The sequence below is a fragment of the Desmodus rotundus genome, chromosome 6, assembly GCF_022682495.2.
Source record: "Desmodus rotundus isolate HL8 chromosome 6, HLdesRot8A.1, whole genome shotgun sequence".
Lineage (NCBI taxonomy): Eukaryota > Metazoa > Chordata > Mammalia > Chiroptera > Phyllostomidae > Desmodus > Desmodus rotundus.
The window spans coordinates 11619555-11640112 of record NC_071392.1 but is presented as its reverse complement, the minus strand read 5'-3'; the positions used below and the strand labels follow the sequence as shown (position 1 = coordinate 11640112).

At 44.0% G+C, this 20558-nt stretch overlaps 1 protein-coding gene across 1 annotated transcript in view; it reads right to left on the bottom strand.

Annotated features, from left to right (window-relative positions):
• The window catches only part of JAZF1 (JAZF zinc finger 1), a 296398-nt gene that overhangs the window by 126124 nt on the left and 149716 nt on the right, over window positions 1-20558 (bottom strand). The window contains exon 2 of the mRNA XM_024563022.4: window positions 722-794. Within this exon, the coding sequence (XP_024418790.1) occupies window positions 722-794 (73 nt within the window). The remainder of the gene's footprint in view (window positions 1-721; window positions 795-20558) is intronic.

The following is a 20558-nucleotide window of genomic DNA, read 5'->3' as shown; positions in this document are numbered from 1 at the left end:
GTTCATTGTCCCCCAATTCTCTTGTGTGATATTACTGACTGTTTCTGAGTGATTATTATCGTTATTAGGCTGATAAGAATTAGGAATAAATCTGCATTAATAATATCTGAGTGAGTAGCATAGTCACCTGTGTGGGCTCCCTGTTATTTCTGGGTGCTGGTGTCCCCTTGTAGGACTGGTGGTCACACACAGGTGGCTCAGAGCTTTCAGTTCTTAAGGCTCAGATCGGATGACCTGAGCAGGGCCCAAAGGCTGGCTAATAGGAAAGACTGTATCACGAAACACACGCTCACAGCATAACTTTCTTATATTAAATTATTTCAGTTTCTTATATCCTGATATATATTCCGATATTCCAACAATGCTCTGAATTCATAAAATACCTCTTCGCCCCAGCATTTAAAAGTTCCACTCAAACATAAATCCATTAATCTCTCAAACTGCCCTATGAAGTCAAAGGAGCATATTCTAACTCTGCATACAAACTAGCTCCAGAATGAGCTTGTAAATCAGTCGTTTTCAGCCATATGTTTGCACAGAGAACTACCTCCTCATCTCCCCAATACAGAAACGAGGAAATTCCACATACAGGTTGATTTTCAATAATCTCCTGTAAATAGTTTAAAACTGAAAACGTTTTTTCTACTCTGTTAAAAAAGATACATTAAAAAAAATAAACGTGGCAGATATGACATTGCTATAAATTCTGAAAACAGCTTACCTATTAATGTAGCTGAGGGCAACATAGGTTGGCTGCTGTAACTCTTGTTTTTCTAAAACACGTGGATCTGTATCTGTAATAAAAACACAATTATGATTTTTTAGCTTTTTCATCAGAATATATGAGCCTACCTAACACAAAGTAATAGAGGTTAAGCAGAGAAAGATTAATTTAGTATACCTCTTTTTAAAGAGAACTCAGTCAGCAAAGCACAATCGTTTGTTCATTCATTCATAAATAACAAGATATTGCATTACTTTTCAAGGGAATTCCAAACATCAACAGTGATAAAATGTCCATCTGTCACACAAACTCTTGCACAATCCCCCTCATAAATATTGGTTTTCACTGCTTACAGTTACAATGTTGGCATGGTTTTTGGTGGTTAATCGGCCTAAGAAAGAAAGTCTCTGTTAATTATGCTCACTTCAATGCTGGAACAAATTAGTTGCCATTGGAAAGCGCCATCAATTTGAAAATCTGTGGAGTATTATTCTTGTTTGCTGAAAACTTTTCTGGGTTGGGACTCATAATTCCAGAGGGTAACTCTTCTTTTTTTATTGTAGGATGAGTTTATTATAACTTTTCTAGACTCTCAATCAGAAGTTCTCATTCTGGTTTGGATCCACAAACACCACCATTTATCAGAGGGTTTTTCCCTCCCAAAAAGGCAGACTTCAACGCCATAGCAACCTTCTGTAAAGCTGCCTCTCCGACACAGCACACGCACACACAAAAACCCAAAATAAAAAAAAATTTACTTTTTACAACTAGAATTTATTCAAGATTTTCATGTAGCTATGTGATTGTGTTAAATATGCAAAAACAATGTTTACATAATATTAAGAAGATGGGAGAAACGGAGCACATTTTTTGTTTTCTTAGAAAAAGGTTCAGACATTGCACACAGATTTCTGTTCATTCTAACCTCATTTGAAACCATCTCATCATGAGAACTCTTCCAGCTGCACTTGGCAGGCATACACTTTTTGATGCAAGGGAAGATGTTTCCAGCACCTCCGTACAGGAAGTTTACTGCATGTGGTAAATGTAAGATCCACCCACAAACTCCGAGGTGCACTAACAACAGGTGATGAGGTAGGGGTGCAGACACAGTGGCAAAAATGATAGCACAAAATCAATGTACAAGGCTTCAACTCCCCAACTAAAAGTGGACAGCAATGGCAAATTTATTCTTGGTGTGTTAATAATCTCATGTTCACTTCGTCGTTTTTCCTGTGCCAAGAATTTCAGGGACATCCTATTTGGAAACCCTGCTTCCTGGGTCTCTGCCACTGCAGGTCCTTGAAAGCCAACTTCTAAACAAGAGACAAAGATCCTCTGAACGGCTCCATCAAGTCGGGTCAGGAGTTTTTGACAGCACAAGGGAGACCAGACAGGAAGTCAGCATTTCCTGTCCCTCCTACAACGATTACACTGCAGCCAAGACTGTAGATCTCTGGCCTACAACTACACCCTGTGGCTCTCTGACTACATGGAAGCCACTCTTTGAGGGAAACAGTTTTCCAATACAACCCTCACTCACACTCAGATCTAAGTGTGCTGTAACCCAAAGGACATCCCCATTAATCAGAGGAATGCTTTGTGCCCATCCGGTGTTCACAGGAGAGGAGTCAGTAGAACAACGCTCATCAGGGAAAGGTGTTTTATCCCTGAACTGGCCCATTGGAATGCTGGGCAGGCCATGTGCGCAAACAGTGACTGACAGACCAATCCTGGAAGGTCTCCCTAGGCGCCTAATGAAGTGAGACGCGAGAGACTAGAGACAGAAACCATGAAAATGAAAGGAGGAAGATGAGAAAGACCGAGGTGATGATTGCAGATGTTTGTGTGGAAAATGTCTCAAGAACTCACCAAACCATTTTGCTTCAAGTTTAGGAAAAGGGGAGTGAGGCTTTGAGCTTTTGAGACAGGGGCCTGAACCTGACGCGCTAAAACTCATTCCTTCACAGAGACATTTGGCGCATGATTACCTACGGGATATTACTTTGAAAGAAATACCACCACACTCTGAGTCTAAAATGTGTGTATAAAGGGGGAAAGGGTTAAGAGGCCAATAAACATTTTTACGTCTTCCACTTTGGCCTTCATTTTTGTAACTGAGGCCCAGTCCAACTGTATCTCCCAAACATCTTCTAAACCTGTCCTTTGTTTCCAAATACATAATTTCTGAAATATTACCTCCCTGAGCTATCTTGACTCTTTTTTTCTTTTATTAGTGCGTATGTGTAGATGTACACACAATTTTTACTACTTTTTTCTTCCTCGCAATACAGTACTTGTTTGGAAAGGGGAAAGAAAGTACCCTATGCAAAATTCTGCAGTCTGATGCTAAAATAAATAAATAACAAACAAATAAAAGGCGCTGGCTCCTGACATTCGCGCAGGCTGCATCTTCTAATATTGCTTCACAAGAATCCCTGCATTCCATTTGCAAAGCAAGGCTCTGACATGTTTCCTGACTGTTTCACCACCTTCCACTGCCTATGCTAGACCTAGGCCCACATGCCCTGAAATTATGAGTGGTGAAATGGACTTCCAGAAGCTTCTAAAGGCCACCCTCTCCATGACAAAAAGACCATCTGGGAAGCACCTCAGGCAGGAGTCTCCTCTTTTTTCTAGGATGCAGACTCTGGTATCTGACAGGAAAGCAGAACTTCCAGACAGATGTCCACCAGGCCTAAACATCTTTTTTCAGATGGGATGTTTCCTCAGGCAACCTTTAGAACACCCACTAAAGCTCCAACTTCTTAAGACGAAATCCGGCACTTGGTGCCCACACATCAGGAGAGGCCTGCACAGGGCCACCGGAGCAGACGCATCGGAGGCTGCCCGGCTTCCTGGCTGGCTGGTTTGCGGGGATCGTGACTCACCACTTTACGGGGTTAATTATGCCGCTGAGCACTTCCCATTCAGTCAACGCATAATGGGTGCCTTCATTATTTCTCCCTTCCTAACAGAAAAGCAGCTGTCTGAGGCTAAAACCTCGCTACAGGAAAGGATTACAGTGATGAGAGACTAGGGTTTTCACAGCAGGACGGGGACAGGGCTCCTCATGAAGACAGAACGCACGTTATCAGCATAAACTGGTGAGACTAACACTACCCATTGAAGGTCACTGAATTCAGTAAAAAGAACATCTTTATACACCATGTGCCACACCACTGAGAAGTTTTTGTCCTATGTAAGTTGCTACAATAAGAAGTGTGATATGAGTTGCTGTCACATACAACCTCCCAGATATTTCTCTGGCTTGTTTGTTTACGACACCAATAAAAATGTGAAGCTGGAACATTGGCTGCCATTGCCCAGAGCTGTAATCCACTCAGTAAATGGCTGGTGGGATAGAAAACACTTGAATTTTCATAGCCATGTGATGCTCTGTAAGCTGGCAACTGTGAGAATGTAAGCATTTCTATGACGTGGCTGCCTTCTGCTAAATAGACTATACCACCCCCTTTTATACCACTATGAGGCAGAAAGGCAAACCCGACCCTTTCAGCAGGGCAGGATATAGCCAAAGTACACACTGAGAGACACCATTTTCTGCCTCATACCACCTCTTACACACTCACACTTCAGGGTGACTGAGGGCTAAGAATTCAAATATGAACATGTATTTGAAAATACCCAAGCAATAAAAACCTTAGACATTACTTCAAAGTTTCTAAAACACAGCATCCTCTCAAGAAGGAGGCGTCCTTAAGCGTAGAGTTATGCCTCTTCTTTCATCCCTACCTTGGGGTAATAGCTTAGGCACACAGGACCGGGCACAGGCACCAAGTGGAAGCTTTCTGGAGCTCCCAGTACTTCTCAAGTGGCAACGAGAAAAGCCAGGCAGGGCACAGGAATGAGGAGAGGACAACGTTCAGACCCTTCTCAATAGGAACTGGGACTGCAACATGACCAAGGAGGGGCGAAGAGCACCCATCACTTTGTTCCATCTGCAAGGGCATGTTCTTCAGCACTGCTATCTCTGGCATTAGGGACCAGTGGCAACCGAGTGTATGAATTTGGGACATAACACGTATACTGCGCCTTTTACGGAGCTATCTTCAAGCCAAAATGAAAACACTATCAAGGTTGTTTTCTGGGTTAACTGAAGCTAATTGATGAGCTCATGGGCTTTAGCTATTCTGCATTGCTGGAATTTTATATATGTGCAATTACTTATAATAAGGTCAGAAACCAGCGGAAGTACCTCTCAACAACACTACTGAGGTCTCTATCAGCAGTGAGCTATTCGCAGGCTGGAAGGCAGCAGTGAGGGCAAGATGTGATGTCTCGCACCCTGAGAAGGCCTTCTGCAAACTCTCCATCTTCCCATGGCCAGAATCACTTCTAAGTGTGCATGGCAACAGTGAGGGGCCTGAGAGGATATGGGTGGAGAGCAGAGGGCCATTTGCAGCTCTGGAAGACCCTGGAGAGGCAAAGGCCCACCCAGCTGGCCCAGTGATTTTGAAGATCTGAGCTGGATACACCGCTTTTCTTTGGACTCAGCAATAATTAATGGGCGAGTCTTCCAACGGTTGAATTCGTAAAGCCACAGAATTTCAGTTTATTCAGCACACAGCCTTCCACAATGTCCCTGGCCAAGGCTGTCGCATCCCTCCCTCCTCTCTGGTCACCATTCCACCGCTGGCACGATCCCTGTACGCGTGTCACCATCGAGGCTTTGTCCAGGCATATGTCTCCGCTTTGCTCATCTCTCCAGCACTCTACTCGGGGCCCAGGATTAGGAAGTGCACAACAATTATTGAATGGATATACAAGTTAACTGTATGATGAGAGAATGGAAGACTTTTGGTCAAACATGGGAGATGGATCAAGGGCATTTGTTTCCTTCACTATCCAATGTCCCAGTAAAGTAGAAATAAAGGAATAAACCCCGAGGGATAGAAGGGGGAGAGATCAGCAGATAAGTGATTTCGACCAGTGCTTTGAAAGATGGAAAACTCATTCAAGAGGGAAAGTGACCTAGCAGTGGTCCCCAACTTTTTTGGCACCGGAGACCCAGTTCGTGGAAGACAATTTTTCCACAGATCTGGGGATGGGAGATGGTTTCGGGATGAGTCAAGTGCACTCACTACACTCAAGCTCACCTCCTGCTGTGCCGCCCAGTTCCTAACAGGCCCGGACCAGTACTGGTCCACAGCCCAGAGATTGGGGACCCCTGAAGAGTAGAGGAAAAGCTACAACCTCAAGTGCCTGCAACAGGGGAGACCCACGATAAAGGAGGTGAACCCATATAGAAGCTTGGGGAGACCCTGGACTTAGAGGTGCCACGCATGGTAACAAAGAAGGGAAGGGTCAGGGCTGAAAACAGAAGGATTGTTGGAAGGGTTGATTAGTTATCCTGAGACACTGAACCAGAAGACCAAGCACAGCTGACATAAATGGGGAGCATGGGGCACAGCTCGTTTTATGGCTCTTCACAGGTGTGGTGTTTTTTGTTTTTTAAAAAAATCGAAGGCAAGATCTTTCACCAGCTAAAGGATTGCTGCTCACTTTATTGCGCTACTCCTTTCATTGTGGTGGTCGGGAAGAGAACCCCCACCACTCCTGAGGGCTACCTGTACAGTGCTGGAAACAGGGGACTGAAGTTGGAAATGCGCCTACTGCACGGTTCCCAAGAACCCTGGCAGCCAGTCAGGAAGATTCCTCTCTGATTAAGTTAAGTGGGCTCCGAGAAGAGACTTCCAGATGTGGACATCTGGCTATTCCCTAATTAAATGATCTCCCTACAGTTAAGTCCATGGTCAACAAGCCCCATCCGTGCCTCCATCCAGAGCCTCTCAGCTTTTTATGGCCTCAGTCTTAAATATGAGCCAAGAACAGTCAAGGAACGATCATTAAATACTTGAGGGAAAGCTGTGAACATGAATGAGATACTAACACCAACAGATGGCGGGGGAGGAAGACGGGGAGACAGGAGCACAGAAGTAGACGGACTGACGGCGGGGAGGGCAGCTGACATACCTACTGACGTGGGCCCACTTCACTGCAGGGCTAGGACTGGAAGCCCCGCGGACCAGCATTCTGCCCATTAAAAAGGCTGCTTGTCTCCTAAAGTCCACTCACTCATTGCCACCACCCAGTTGTAACGCTGCACTCCATCTTTACAGCTCTCTGAAAAGCCCCAAACGGTTCTGTTGCAACTTTTACTCCGTTTTTAGGACTCAATTTGATGAACCAACAATTTAACAAAGACCAACTTTTAATTCACCGCTAGTTTACTTCAAGCTGCTAAAATAAGTATTTCTTGTTGGCAATGGCCTTCAAAAAAAAAAAAAAATCCTACAATTGCACATAACCAGCCTTTGAATGGATCAACTTTTCCTTAGTTTATAGACACGTCATTTGAAACTTGTCCCAAGCCATAATTTCCATTACAGGGCAGTCAGTGCAAATTACAGTGAGATTCTTGCCTTCCCAAATTCAATGTGAAATCCAGATGCAGTTAAGTGTTGCTGTAAACTTTACGAGTTAAATATCTAGAAGTTGGGGACACTGTGCAGCACAACACCATCTATAAAGAAAAACGCATTCATGTTCACATTTGTAGCCCAGGCTACATATTCACTGTAGCCCAAGTGAATAAACATTATTCATCCAGGAACCTTTCAACAATGTGCTAGGAGGCTGATTTATAAACAAACGCGGCATGTTGCAGCCTTCCCCGTATCTGGCATCACCAGAGGTTTAAAATTATTAAATAGACAGTTCTGACTAGGGGGCTTTCTGATTGTTTACCAACCCATTAAACTCCTAGGGTCACTGATGACTACACGTGAGAGGGGTGGCTATTTTTCCCTAAGTGTAAGATGTGCAGCCCTGTGTCTACGGCACTATCAGTCCATCCTCTTCAGTGGTGTTTCATCCACCCAAGCTCGCTCTCTCTCCTTGTTACCTGTGACAAGGAAGCCTGCCAGAGACCATCATGGCTGCCAGGTGTGCTTATGAGGTACACAACCTGTACCTCTGTATACAGCAGCCCTGGAGACTGGAGTGCAGGGAGTATACGACAATAAAACTCAAACAGGAGCAAGGCCAAAACTTGGTCCCATTTAATCCTCCGTTCGTGTCTGCGGGTGCACACAACTGTATGTGTCTACTTCCCCAGAAATGAGCCTGATGATGGATCCACGTAGCATGTAATATTGCGTTGGCCAAAAAGTTCGTTTAGTTTTTTTTCCATAGGATGGCTCTAGTAGTGCTTAGTTACACCCTTAACTTCATTTGAAACAGTTTTGTTAGATTGTATTGTGACAACTGTCATACCAGCGTGCATTAAAAAAACAAATTATCAAAATTGGTGAATTTGTGTTGCCATTTTAATATTGAAGATGGAAGAAAATAAGGAACATTTGAGGTATATTGCTTTATCATTTCAAGAAAGGTAAAAATGCAACTGAAAAGCAAAAAAAAAAGATTTATGCATATATGAAGAAGGTGCTGTGACTGATTGAATCTGTCCAGTGGTTTGCAAAGTTTCTTGGTACTATTGATATTCGGCCAAAGAATGCTTTGCTGTGGGACTGTCGTATGCATTGGAAGATGTTTAGCAGCACCCCTGGCCTCTACCCACCAGAAGCCAATAGCGGGAGAGGACCAACATACTCAAAGTACCCAAATCAATAAAGTTATTTGGTGAAAATGAAAAATGTGTCTTATTTTACAGAAAAAACTAAGTGGACTTTTTGGCCGACCCGATACAAAAGACCATAAAGGAGCTTCTATGTCACTTGCATCTGTTGCAAGGCCCTATAAGCAAGTATCTGGAGGAGAAGAGAGCTGCTGCGGCGTGGTGCTGGGGACCAGAGGAGAAGAGGGGAAATGAGGCTCTCCAAGTCCTCTCTTCCAGGCTGGCAGGAAATACTTGTTCACGGAAAGAGAACTTTCACTCCTTCTGCCTAAAATTGTTTGCTTGAGAAAATCCTACCCATCTCCTCTAAGATGCCGGCCTACTTGTCCCACCCTAACCCTAACCCTCCATCATCGTTTGTGCTACATACACATTTGCAAACCTGGCTCCATACCCCACCAAAATGGAAGCTGCTTAAGGGGCCAGATAGAGGCCACAAATCCCCAGCCCAGGGCTCACTGAGATGTAGGCCGAATAAATGAATGCTATGGACGTGCACAACGCAAGAGACACAAAGATAAGCCTCCACGCCTCAGGCAGTTCAACTAAGAGAGACAGGACAATAGATCCAACATGTAAATGGCTGTACCAATATCTGTACTTACATGAAAAATAGATCCCATTAGGCACAGATGTTCAGAGGGCTGTAGAATGATGCAAATTTCAGAACAATGGGGAGGGGCAGATAGGTCTAATTTCAGAAGGCTTTATGGATGAATGGGGACTGAGCTGGGTTTTGAAGAAAGGGAGTGAGGCACAGGGAGTCATTCATAGGTGAGATTAGAGAATCTAAAAATGGCATTAATTTGGGGCAGAAAGCACATAGGAGAAGTCCATGGGCCCTAAATCAGTGGTTCTGAGCCATGGACAGTCCCCACTGCCGCCAACCCCACCAGATGTTTGGCAATGTCTGGAGAAAACTTGGGGGAGGATCCTACTGGCATCTAGATCTAGTGGATAGAAGCCAGAATACTGCTAAACATCCTACCCCCCTCTCTCCGCAACACACACAGATAGCCCCCAACACTGCCTCAGCCCCGACAAAGAGCTCCCTGGCCTCGCAGTGTCAAGTCGTCAACATCGAGAAACCCTGCCTTAGAGCTCCCACGACTAGCTTGAGAAACAGAGCTATCGTTCCTGATGCTTCTGACGACAATTTGTTATTTTCTGTGGTCATGGTCTTTTTGGTGCCTGGTTAGGAAGCTACAGAAAAAGAATGGTAAGAGGTTGCTTGAACTTAGATAAAGGTTCAGACTTTAATGGAGACAAAGAAACAATTTTTAAAGGAAAAACACTGAATTCTTGCCACCTGCTAGCTGCTCAACAGAAATTCTAAGTCAATAGATTCACAACTGAGCAAGAAAGACAACCCACTTCACAGTTAACAGCAGTCCAAGGCAGACTGGACGCATGCCAGTACAGAAAAACACACTAACCGCTGCAGAGAGCAAACATGATTCTCTGTGCATCAGAAAGACTTCTCGAAGGACCCATGGACAAAGATAATGGGGGGGGATTGAATGCGGGAGGTGATGAGGGCAGGGGAGAGCAATGGGGGGAAATGGGACAACTGTAATTGAATTAAAAATTAAAAAAAATAAAACCTTCTTGAAAAATGTTTTTACATGAGCCTTAACCTAAATCTGCAGACAGAAAAGGTGCGAAAATGGTGAGTCGGCATTGAAAACTGTTTGAAGAGATGAGCAGAAGCAGAAATGAGCAGGGTCTGGCAAGACGTCCAGAGTGAGTCTTGCAGTTCAAACTGGGCCCATGTTCTGGAAGGTTAGAAATGCTAAGTGTTCAGCGTTAACGCTGTAAACAATGGAGAGCCACTGAAGGTGTACACTGATATGGTCCGTGTTTCAGAAAAGTAACTGGTGGTGGTGTGGAGAATGGTGGGGAAACTGGGGTACAAAAACGTAAGATTTAGAGAAAGCAGTGCAAATACAAGAATTTCCTGACGTTACAGATCTGACTGCCTCATTACCAAAAGTAAGGAAGTGACCAGAAAGCGAAAGGGTCTGACAGACAAGAGGAAGAGGTGTGCTTCCAACGTGTGGTGAGACACTTTGCAGGATCAAGAGGTCTGGGCCTCAAAGAAAGGAGAGATACAGGCCTCAGGCTGCAGCTAGGAGCTACAGTGCTGAGAACCCCATCCCAACGCCACGCATTCCAACAGGCACTTTGAAACCAGAGCATGTCCCTCAAAACCAAACAGTGATACATAGTAAGAGCCCAGCTACTCTGAAAACTTGGTGAGCATATAAGTCAGCCAATTAATCTAATCAAGTAAGCATTGACGACTAGGTCTAGTAGAATTCTTACAGAGATAAAGAAAACCCAGAGGTTGTACCCCACTTGAAACCAAGTAACTGGTAAATCTCACAAGGGAGGTGAATATAAAAGATGGGGGTGGGGGGAAAGAACGGAGTCACAACCAACCCAGACCACAGCATCTTAGATGCTCTGGTACCTCAGTCTCTAAGGCTCGGTACTGCACTAACTCCCATTGGAAAAGCTGCTCCCACTTCTTGGCGTTGGTTAGGATTGAATGCAGCTCCACACAAATCAAATGGCCTCAGTTTAATACCAGCCATATAACCTGTTTCAGTATTAGGGGTTTTTGGGTTTTTTTTTTTCATCTGTGAAATGTTGATAAGGATAGTACTTTAGCCCTAAGGCTGAAATGAGGATTAACTAAGCAATGTGTTAAGTGTAGCTCATAAAATGTTTTGAAATTAAACTCGGCACTGTTGTGGATTATCTCCATTTTATAGTCAGTGACATAATGACGCACAGAAAATCTAGAAACTCATCATTCACTTCATGTGGCAGAGAATGCTGGCTGACATCAGCTACAGGCCTACTAGGGGGACATTGGGGGTTTGGTGCCAGGTCATCTCAATGAGGCAAATACAGCAATAATGCAAGTCGCACAGATTTTTTTTTTTTTTTGGTTTCCTGGTACATACAAAAGTTATATTTACACTACACTGCAGACTATTAAGTGTGCAATGGCATTATTTCTAAAAAATAATGTACGTATTTTGTAAAAATACCTGTTAGTTATTACAGTATTATTGACTTTATTCCCTATGTATGGTGTCAGGTGGGTACTAGACTCATTGGGGTCATCAACTTATAAGTTTTAAAAATGTTTAGTCACTATGTTGTACAGCTGAAATATTGTAAACTATAGTTGAAAACAGATTAAAAACAATACTATATCAGTAAAAATTGCTAACCATCATTGTAGTCTTTTTGCGGGTGGAGGGTCTTACCTTTACTTTGTTTAAAAACAAAAAACAAAACAAAACCACACACATTTTATCTGGGAAGCACAATCAAATGAGGTGGTGCCTGTAGTCATTTTCCCCTCTGCCTCCACAAGGCTTATGAACATGGTTGTCTTATATGAAGACTACATTTCCCAGAATTCCTTGAGCCAAGTGCAGCCATGTGACTAAGTCCTGGCCAATAGGATATAATGCTTCTGAGAAGCCCCCTTAAAAGTCATGTACCTTTTTCTTTGTGGTATTTCTCTTACTAACTCAAAGGATGACTGGATTTCCTGCATCTACTTTGGATATGAGATAATCTTGGCAATGGAGGTACTAATGGTAAAGCAACACAATAGAAGTCTGGATCCCTGATCCTGTGAAGCCCTATACCTCTCCTAGACTGAGCTACACACTTTCTGAAAATGAAAAGATGTAAACTCTTCTATGTAAGCCATTGCTATTTGCAGGATTTATAGTTATATGTAGCCAAATCAAATCTTAACCAAAGCACAAAACAACCAGAAGGCTGGTTGATTTAGTTGGACCTAATATAATTTTTATGTCTTGCCTTGTTTTTCTGGATTAAAAAAACTGTTTAAGAATTTATCATACTAAGCTCATGGAAAGAAAAATCAGCCCATATCACCACAGCACCTGTGGCTCACTTTTTTTTTTAATCCTCACCTGAGGACTTTTTTTTCCCCCATTGTTTTTAGAGAGGAAGAGGGAGAAAGGAGGAGGGAGGAAGAGAGAGCACAGAAAAGAGACCATCGGTGTTAGAGAGAAACATCAATTGGTTGCCTTCTCATACGTGCCAACTGGGATCAAACTCACAACCTGAGTATGTGCCCCGACCGAGAATCAAACCTGTGACATTTCAGTCTACTGGAAGACGCTCCAACCAACTGAGCCACACTGGCCAGGGCTCTGTGGCTCATTCTTGAACTGGGAAAAAGAATTAGAGAAAGAGGAGAAGGAAATTATCGTGTCAAATTATGGCTCCTTTGGTGGCTTTAGGACTTCCTCCAGAATTGGTTATTAGTGGGCAATAATGAAGCAAATTGCACATGCATATTACTTCTGAGTTATGAACAATGGAACCAGCAGTAACCTTTGAAGCTGTCAGGGTCTTTTCAGGCAGGCAATTAAAGTGAAAAATGAGAGTGTGCACAACTTCCATCACCCAATACTACATGTAATAACACCACCTACAAACACTGACATAAGAGTGGGATTCAGTCTGAATATTTATTAATGCAGATCTGTTCCCATTTGTTCCTCTTTTCTCCCTGTAACCCATCCCGCCCCACCTGCCAACAATTCTTTTCTTTAAAGGGCAGTTCTGACACCATGCATTGCATTCACCTGAGATCTACATACACTATGCCATCTCTCCCATCTGCACCTAAAAACATTTCCATCTCTCTCCCTTGAGCAAAATATAAATTTAGCACAAGCTTGGATTCGAAAGGATAAAGAGCTGATAAGGAAGTAAGCCCTAACTGGGGAAATGTTTAAAAAAAAAAAAAAAACCACACACATTTTAAAATTAAGATTAAAATAATCAAATGATAATAGAAAGCCCAATATACATGTCAAGTATTGAGTGATAGACACTGAAGCCATAGTGTCTAGAAGCCCTGCCCCCCAAACAAAGGTCCCGGCTCTCAAGTAAACCAGACTCGCAGGGGTGTCGTCCAACCCACAGCCCGGGGTGGCTATGAATGCAGCCCAACACACAATTGTATATTTACTTAAAACAGATTTTTGTGATTGTGTCGCAATGTAATGTGTGGCCCCAGAGACGCCAAAAGGCTGGACAGCCCTGCAAGAGGATTTGACTTATATTGATATGTGATAAAAATGATCTAGTGTAAAAAATCTGCTTTTCTGTTAAAGTGTAGGAATCATTCACTGCTTGTCTATGTTTTGTAATTTAAGCACTTGGAAGGACTCGAGAGAAGTGGCAGGGAGAGACACAGAGCTGAGCCAGTTGGAACAGGTCTTTCCAACTGAGAAACCCGTGTGCTGAGTCCCAAAACCTGATGCCTATAAGTTCCATAAGCAAGTTTTATTTCATTTGGTTTCAGCCTTTACTACACACCACCAAGTACCTAGAGACCAATGGTTCTCAATCAGAAGTGCCTGTTAGTATCACCTGGATAGCTTTAAAAAAAGACTGATGCCCAGGACCCATCTCCAAAGATTCTAACATGTAACCCTAGCTGACAGTCACTCAGAGAGACTTGGCCAAGGCTTAGGAAACCACAAAAGGAACAGAAAATTGCTTGGGAAAGTCATTAAACCAAACAGCCTGCATTGTTCTCCAAAGAGCCAGTTGTGAGACTGGAAACTTATTAGCCAAAGCAACTTAAAGGCTTTGTAAATAAATCCAACATCTGATGAAACCTTTTAAATTCAGACTTCACCTTCAGGTTTGGCCCCACCTCCTGCCTTTTACTTTTTATACAGAAAGTGTTATGCATAACACACTTGTAATTATGTAGAGAGGTATGTGATTATATAGAGAGGTTAGTGTCTTCATGTATTTTTAAAAACCAACTCACAAACCACCAAATACACCAACAATCCTTGAACTGTGAGCTATTTTCCTATACTCATAAGAGCGTTCTGATAAGATCTGACTAGGAGTCTTTTTAATATTTGGTTTTTTTTTTTTTTACAGTATTCCTAAAATTAATAAGACTGCATCACTTCAAGTAGTCTGTGGTTCAGAATTTTCTGTAATTCAGATTGGCTGGAACCAGTGTGGTTTTCCTGTGCTGTTATTATTCACCTCGGTTACAAATCAAATCATAACCAGGCATATTAGTTTTTGCATTTTGGAAATAAGTCAAGGGTTTGGCAAAAGGAAATCACCCATATTACTTCTCATCTCCCAGGGAAGCTGAATCATTGCTTTAAAAGAAAAAAAAAGAAAAAACAAGGCGGTGACACGGAGAGAAATAGCTAAACATCTGGACATGGAGTGACCTGATTATTCTAAATGAGTCATCACACACGAGCTCGCACACCAGCTACAGCTTACTCGGGTGAAGGTCTGATCTGCAGAGCTCCGCCTGGCCAGCTCTGGGATCACTCACATCTCCACGCCCGCCCAGACAGGAGCCAGGAACTCGACGTGTAGGCTCCTGCGCCACAGAGGTCATGCAGCGGGTGGGGATCCATTTCTCCCCATCCTGTGTGGGTTATGCCTTCATCTTACGTGTAGTGAGTGGGGGAGGGGCGCATGCTGGGCTGCGACTCAGATCTGTCTCACTGATGGCATGACTCTGGACGCCTGGGAAGGCCCGGGCACCAGGCAGATGGCTCCTGGCACTCTTGGCTTTTTCGGAAGGGCTTCTGGGAAGCTCTCTGGACTTCGTTGCCCAACCCCCTTTTTAAAATAAGGCTGTAATTTCTTTAGACAGGCAGAAATAATAAGGTAGTTACGGTCACAATCTGCTCCTTATTGTGTGACTTGAGCAAGTTTGTGAGCCTATGTCTCAGTTTTCTGATAAAGTCAGTGATTCATAGCTCCTATACATTATGAGGTTATCATGAGGATTAAGAGAGATAAAGCCATACACAGCACAGAGCACAGTGGCTGGTACATGGTAAATACTTAGTAAATTGTAGCTACTATGATTACTTCAAGCAGTCAGGCCTGAAAGCATTTAGTGTTTATACTGTGGGACTACACTTGTGATCAATTGCTCTTAAATAGCACTAACTCATAATAAAGATTTCATTACCATTGCTGAGTGCCTACTGAGAGTCAATGCTGAATGAGCTGCTTTCTACGTGCACGTGTGATTCTCACGAAAACCCTTTGGGGGAGAGAGCTCCCCGTGCCTTTCCCAAAGGAAAACGTAAGGCTCAGAAAAGCCCCAGATCACCTGCCTAGGAGATAAGGCCTCGGAGCCAGGTCTGACTTCCAAGTGTGTGCTATGTGATGTTGACCACGGCCAGGCCCTATCACTCTGTATTCAATACCAATGTTCTCAACTAATTGCCAAGTGGGTTTTTTTTTTTTTTGGCTAAAATAGTGTTTCACGGATAGAAGCACTGCAATGTTTTGGAAGCACTGAGATACACTGATGGAAACCAGAGCCCAACACAGGCTCAAACAGTTGCTCTGCCTGCATCTCCTAATTCAGTTTCTCCCCTGGGTGAGAGATTTGAAGGAACACAAGCTTTGGAACCAGAAGATGCAGATTTCTAAGTCCTGGTTCTAAACTCTAACTTACAGCTTTTAGCAAGTGCGTTTCCTTAACCCGTGAAATGGAGACAAAGGTAGGGCACAACCTCCTTCCCAAGCTTGAAGGGAGAATCACATTTTAATCGAACTCTTCCAGGGTGAACTCTAAGGCCCACCTCCAGCTGCAAACCTAAGGTGACCTTGGAGTTCTTACCTCTCCAACAGGAATAACCCAGCACAGCCACACACTTGTTAGTCGCTCTGGCAAATACTGTGTTGGGAAGAGAAGGCTTAAGCTACACTCAAATAGAGACCTGAGTTATTATTTGTATGAAGAACTCAGATCTCATTCTCCTTTGCCATCCCTAGAGCATATGCACCTGCACTCCTTTTCTCCTGGATGAGTCAGGCCTTCATCAGAAAGCTTTCCAACTGCCCTTCCAAAGCCACGTGTTTTCAGTGGAGACAGAAAACGTCTTGGCTAGCTTCAGCTGAGTTTATTAAGCCATTCCAACTGGAAACCGTGTGATTGATGAACTTGCTTCAAAAGGAAAGCCTATCAATATTTAAGCCAGACACATTTAAATGAAGTGATCACACATTCAAACCAAATGCAAAACTCTCTTCTAATGCTTAAGTAGACATTATCAAAGTAATCAGAAGACAGGGGATTCCTCAGAGGTGCCGGAGCCTTTGGGGATTCAGTAAACATTACTATCAGCTGAGCTTCCACGAAAGGAAGGCAGAGACTGATGGATTTGTCTCAGCTTCCTTGAGATGAGGTTTAATACTCTAGACAAGGATTACAATATCATAAAGATATTAAAAAGGAATGGCTTTGAAAAGGGATAGATAACATACTTTAAAAAAACATTTTAGCTGCCGCTGTCTATGGCCACGCTGCCTGTCACTCTGTCTTCCCCCACCTTCAGGTCACCTCCACACTCCGCTCAATGATGCAGCTCCGTGTTTTCCCAACTGCACCGCACACTACGATAGATATTTTACATTGTAGCCAGTTCACCTCCCCCAGAGACATGCACGAAAGTTTCACAAAACCTTACTCAGCTTCTCCGTATGTACCCAATACACCCTGATATTATTTCACTATTTAAAAAAAATGTTGGGACAACCATTAAAGTGATTTTATGATCCAGTGATGACTCCCAAATGGTGATTTTTTAAAAAAATATGAAGCTTGCTAAATTACAAATCAGTAATATCACGCATTAAGCTCCCTGCTCTCCCCCAATCGTGCGCTCTTTCTCTGCTGCCTGCACTGCAGCAACTGGCTCACTTCCTCCCGACCTCTGCACACACCTTGTTCACACTCCATACCTTTTTGTTTTCATTACTCTGGTGCTTTCTCCAGGCCAACCGCCTGCCCTTCTTTTCCCTCTTCTGTGCCCTGAGCTGGTTTACCCAGACTCTCTAGCCTCTGGTTGGGTTCGGCCAACGATAAGCACGAGTAGAAATTAGAGGGTGAGAGAAGAAAGGGGTCCGCATTTGATTCTCCACTCCCTCTCCGCCAGGTGTGACTTGCGCAGGCGTTGCAATCTTCCCCCTGGGGCTACAGCTCCTGTAGGCCACGTCTCTCCCCCAAACACCTCTCTCCAGGTGCTGCTAACAGCATCACCTCCTTCGCCCCCGCCCCCTTCCCGATGTTGCTAGGTCCTGGGCACCTCTCTACCCCTGAACCCAGCCACACCATTACAGATGGCCCTTCTTCACTTAACTCCCTCTATTCTCAAACCCTGACTGATAAGCATTAGTAGTATAGCTGTTTCCCCTACCGGGAACCACTTCTGATTCACTCCCCAAAATCCACTACAGAGGGCACCTCCCCTCCAAAGCATTCAGGGAACCCACTTGCTAGAATGAGCCTTAGAACACACATCTAGTGAAAGGATGAATTACACTTTAAAGTGTTTGCATTCCCAACAGACACAGCGTCTCTAAAGCCAGCACCCTGTCTCCCTTGTCCCCAGCACTTAGCACAGCAGCTAGCAATGAACTGTGGTCACTGAAAGGATTAAAAAAATAGGATTCTTAATTATTAAATGATTTCACAGTTATATGCCATGAGGTAGTATTTTCTGACACTGTTGTCTGTAGAGCTACTTTGTCTCAAGTCCCATTCCAGGGGCATGCAGTCTATTTTCTCCCGTGTAACTGCTGGGCGCCAGCTCAAGCCAACTGCTGCTTCCCCTCGTGGCGAACAATCCCACATCACCTGGCAGGGTGTTTTCTGCTCATTATGCTAATTAGATTTTACTTGAAAGATGCAATTATTGCTGCAACCCAAGGAAATAATTAATGGCCAATTTTAGGGGGCAAAATATTCATTAATCAAGTCAACAGACAAGAGGCCTGCAAAGTTTAAGAAAGGTCCTCACAGAAGAGAAAAAAAAGCATCACTAAGATTTCTCCTTTCCATAAATACAGGGTAAGTCTATTCCATTACAGTCTTAGAAAGTTTACATTTTAGATTTAGTCTGATGACTCCTAGTGAAGTCAGAGTATAAACTGTTGGGGTTCTCAAGTGCATTGCCCAACAATTTTTATTTGTTTTATTGCGTGAAAAGGCGTGATAAAGACGAGACGGCATTCATCTCATACTTGGTATCTTTAAAATGCTTACTTACACGAGGATTTCTAAACCCAACAAACATCAGCTCATTTTCTTACGGGAAAGACAGGGAGGAAGAAGGCGGCACAGAGAGAGCACTCCTAATCGGTCAGGTCAACACCCACGTCACCTTTGCCCCACGTAACGTTTAGCCTTTTAAACCCGAGGGTCAGAGGACATTTTAAGTTCTTCCAACATCTTGGCTCTCCTGATTACCAGGGATATATTTGCCAATAAAAAAAACAGTGATCCAGAGATCACCAAACCTACACTTATTAATGAAAAATATCTCAAGCCCAAGGAGCATTGTCTCTCACAGAAAATGCTAAGCCTCAAAGCCTGCTCCCTCAATGCCCTTTTATAATATTTATGTTCTCAGGTTTACGTCAACGGTGCGATCACTAGACGTGTCTCCCCGCCACACCATGGGAGGCTTGTGGGACAAGGAGATGGGTCACAGAAGGCAGTGAAATAACTGAGTTTATTTTAACCTAAAAAACATGTCCGTGTTTTCATTTAATTTTAAATGCTAACAACCATATTCTAAGCCTCCATATGCTCATAAAGCTGTTCAGAAAGAAAAAATAATTTTGTTTTAAATACATAATGCTCACCATATACATCTTAATAGTCTGGATACTAAAGCATTTTTCATTCAGAGTAATGATCTCCAGGAGTAAAAATAATATAATTATAACTACTTTGGTCAGCTAAATCACAACCAGAAATGCACTGGTATGTATTTCATTCAGTGTGTCAAAAAATCTTCATTCTGGACCATCAACGGAGCACTAAATTTTGATGTCATTGAAAACAGGTCGCTTCTATTTCTGGCTGACGGCAGGGTAACCGGGTTCGGCAGCGGGCGACTGGCAGCTAATATTTCACATTACATCTCCCCACCCGAGCTTCTGAATCAAAAGTGGAGAGACTCATGAATAAAGAATTATTTGTGATAAACTGAGGACCAGGGAGGGGTGTAGTTACATTCCTGAGCTGCTTTCTCTTAGCACCAGGAGAGAAGTAGGAGCCTGGGTGCCCAGGCAGTGCGGAAGGCATTTTCAGTGAGAGGACACGGAATCCAAGGGCATGCCATCACTTTGGGTGTGGCCTCTGCTGAACCCTTGGCTGTCCCCTGCCACTGAGTTACAAAGTATACGGGGAGGGTGAATTACATGCATGGAAGAAGACAACGTCTCCTGAGATTCTCCTCCAAGACCTGCCTTTAAGAGTCACGTGAGGCTCTATACTTAAGCCATGTTTTTCCCTTCCTTTTACTTCTCCTTTCAACAAAACTTTGAGAAAACCTTTGCAGATACTTCCCCCCTCCTTTACCCCCAACCCAAGCCGGGGTAAAGCGTTACCCCATCCGTTCCCACCGCACCCTCTAGCTACCCCATCTCCACACTCAACACAACGTCTGACACCGCCTGACAGGCGTTCTCTCCCAGCATGCCCGTGTTTCTCACCTGGGAGCTTTATAAAGTGGTTTTCACGTGGGTGCTCCCCGGTGAGTCGGATTTAACGGACCTGAGATGAACAACTAAGTGAAGGGGCCTGGGGTTTCCAAAGCTCCTCAGGTGGCTCCACTATGCAGCCAGGGCCGAGTCCTGCTGCACGAGGGCGGGCTCTGGGGCTGGTTCACCTGCGATTCCCCGCCCCTCCTGCACCCTGGCTCCCAGCACAGTGCCAGCTCATTAACCACTAATTGAACGGATAAAAGAATGCCCCCTAATTGAAGAAGTGGGGGTGAAGGAGGGGCATGCAGGACAACTCTCGCCGCCGCGCCCCACCCCAAGGGTTTTCCCTCAGCAGCAGCCCTGGGACGGGGTCTGAGACTCTGCATTTCTAATGGGTCCCCAGGCAATGCGAATGTTGCTGCTCTCAGGACTACACTCCAGAACCACTGCACTGAAAACCACCAGAGCAGCCTAGTGATTGTACACCCCGTGGCACGTGGAAACACGTGGCGGCCTGGGCTTCTGGCGCCTCTGAGCACGATGCGAAGGGCGTAAACCCTGTGAGGGACAGCCCAGGTCTTTATTCCTGGCTGCAGACCA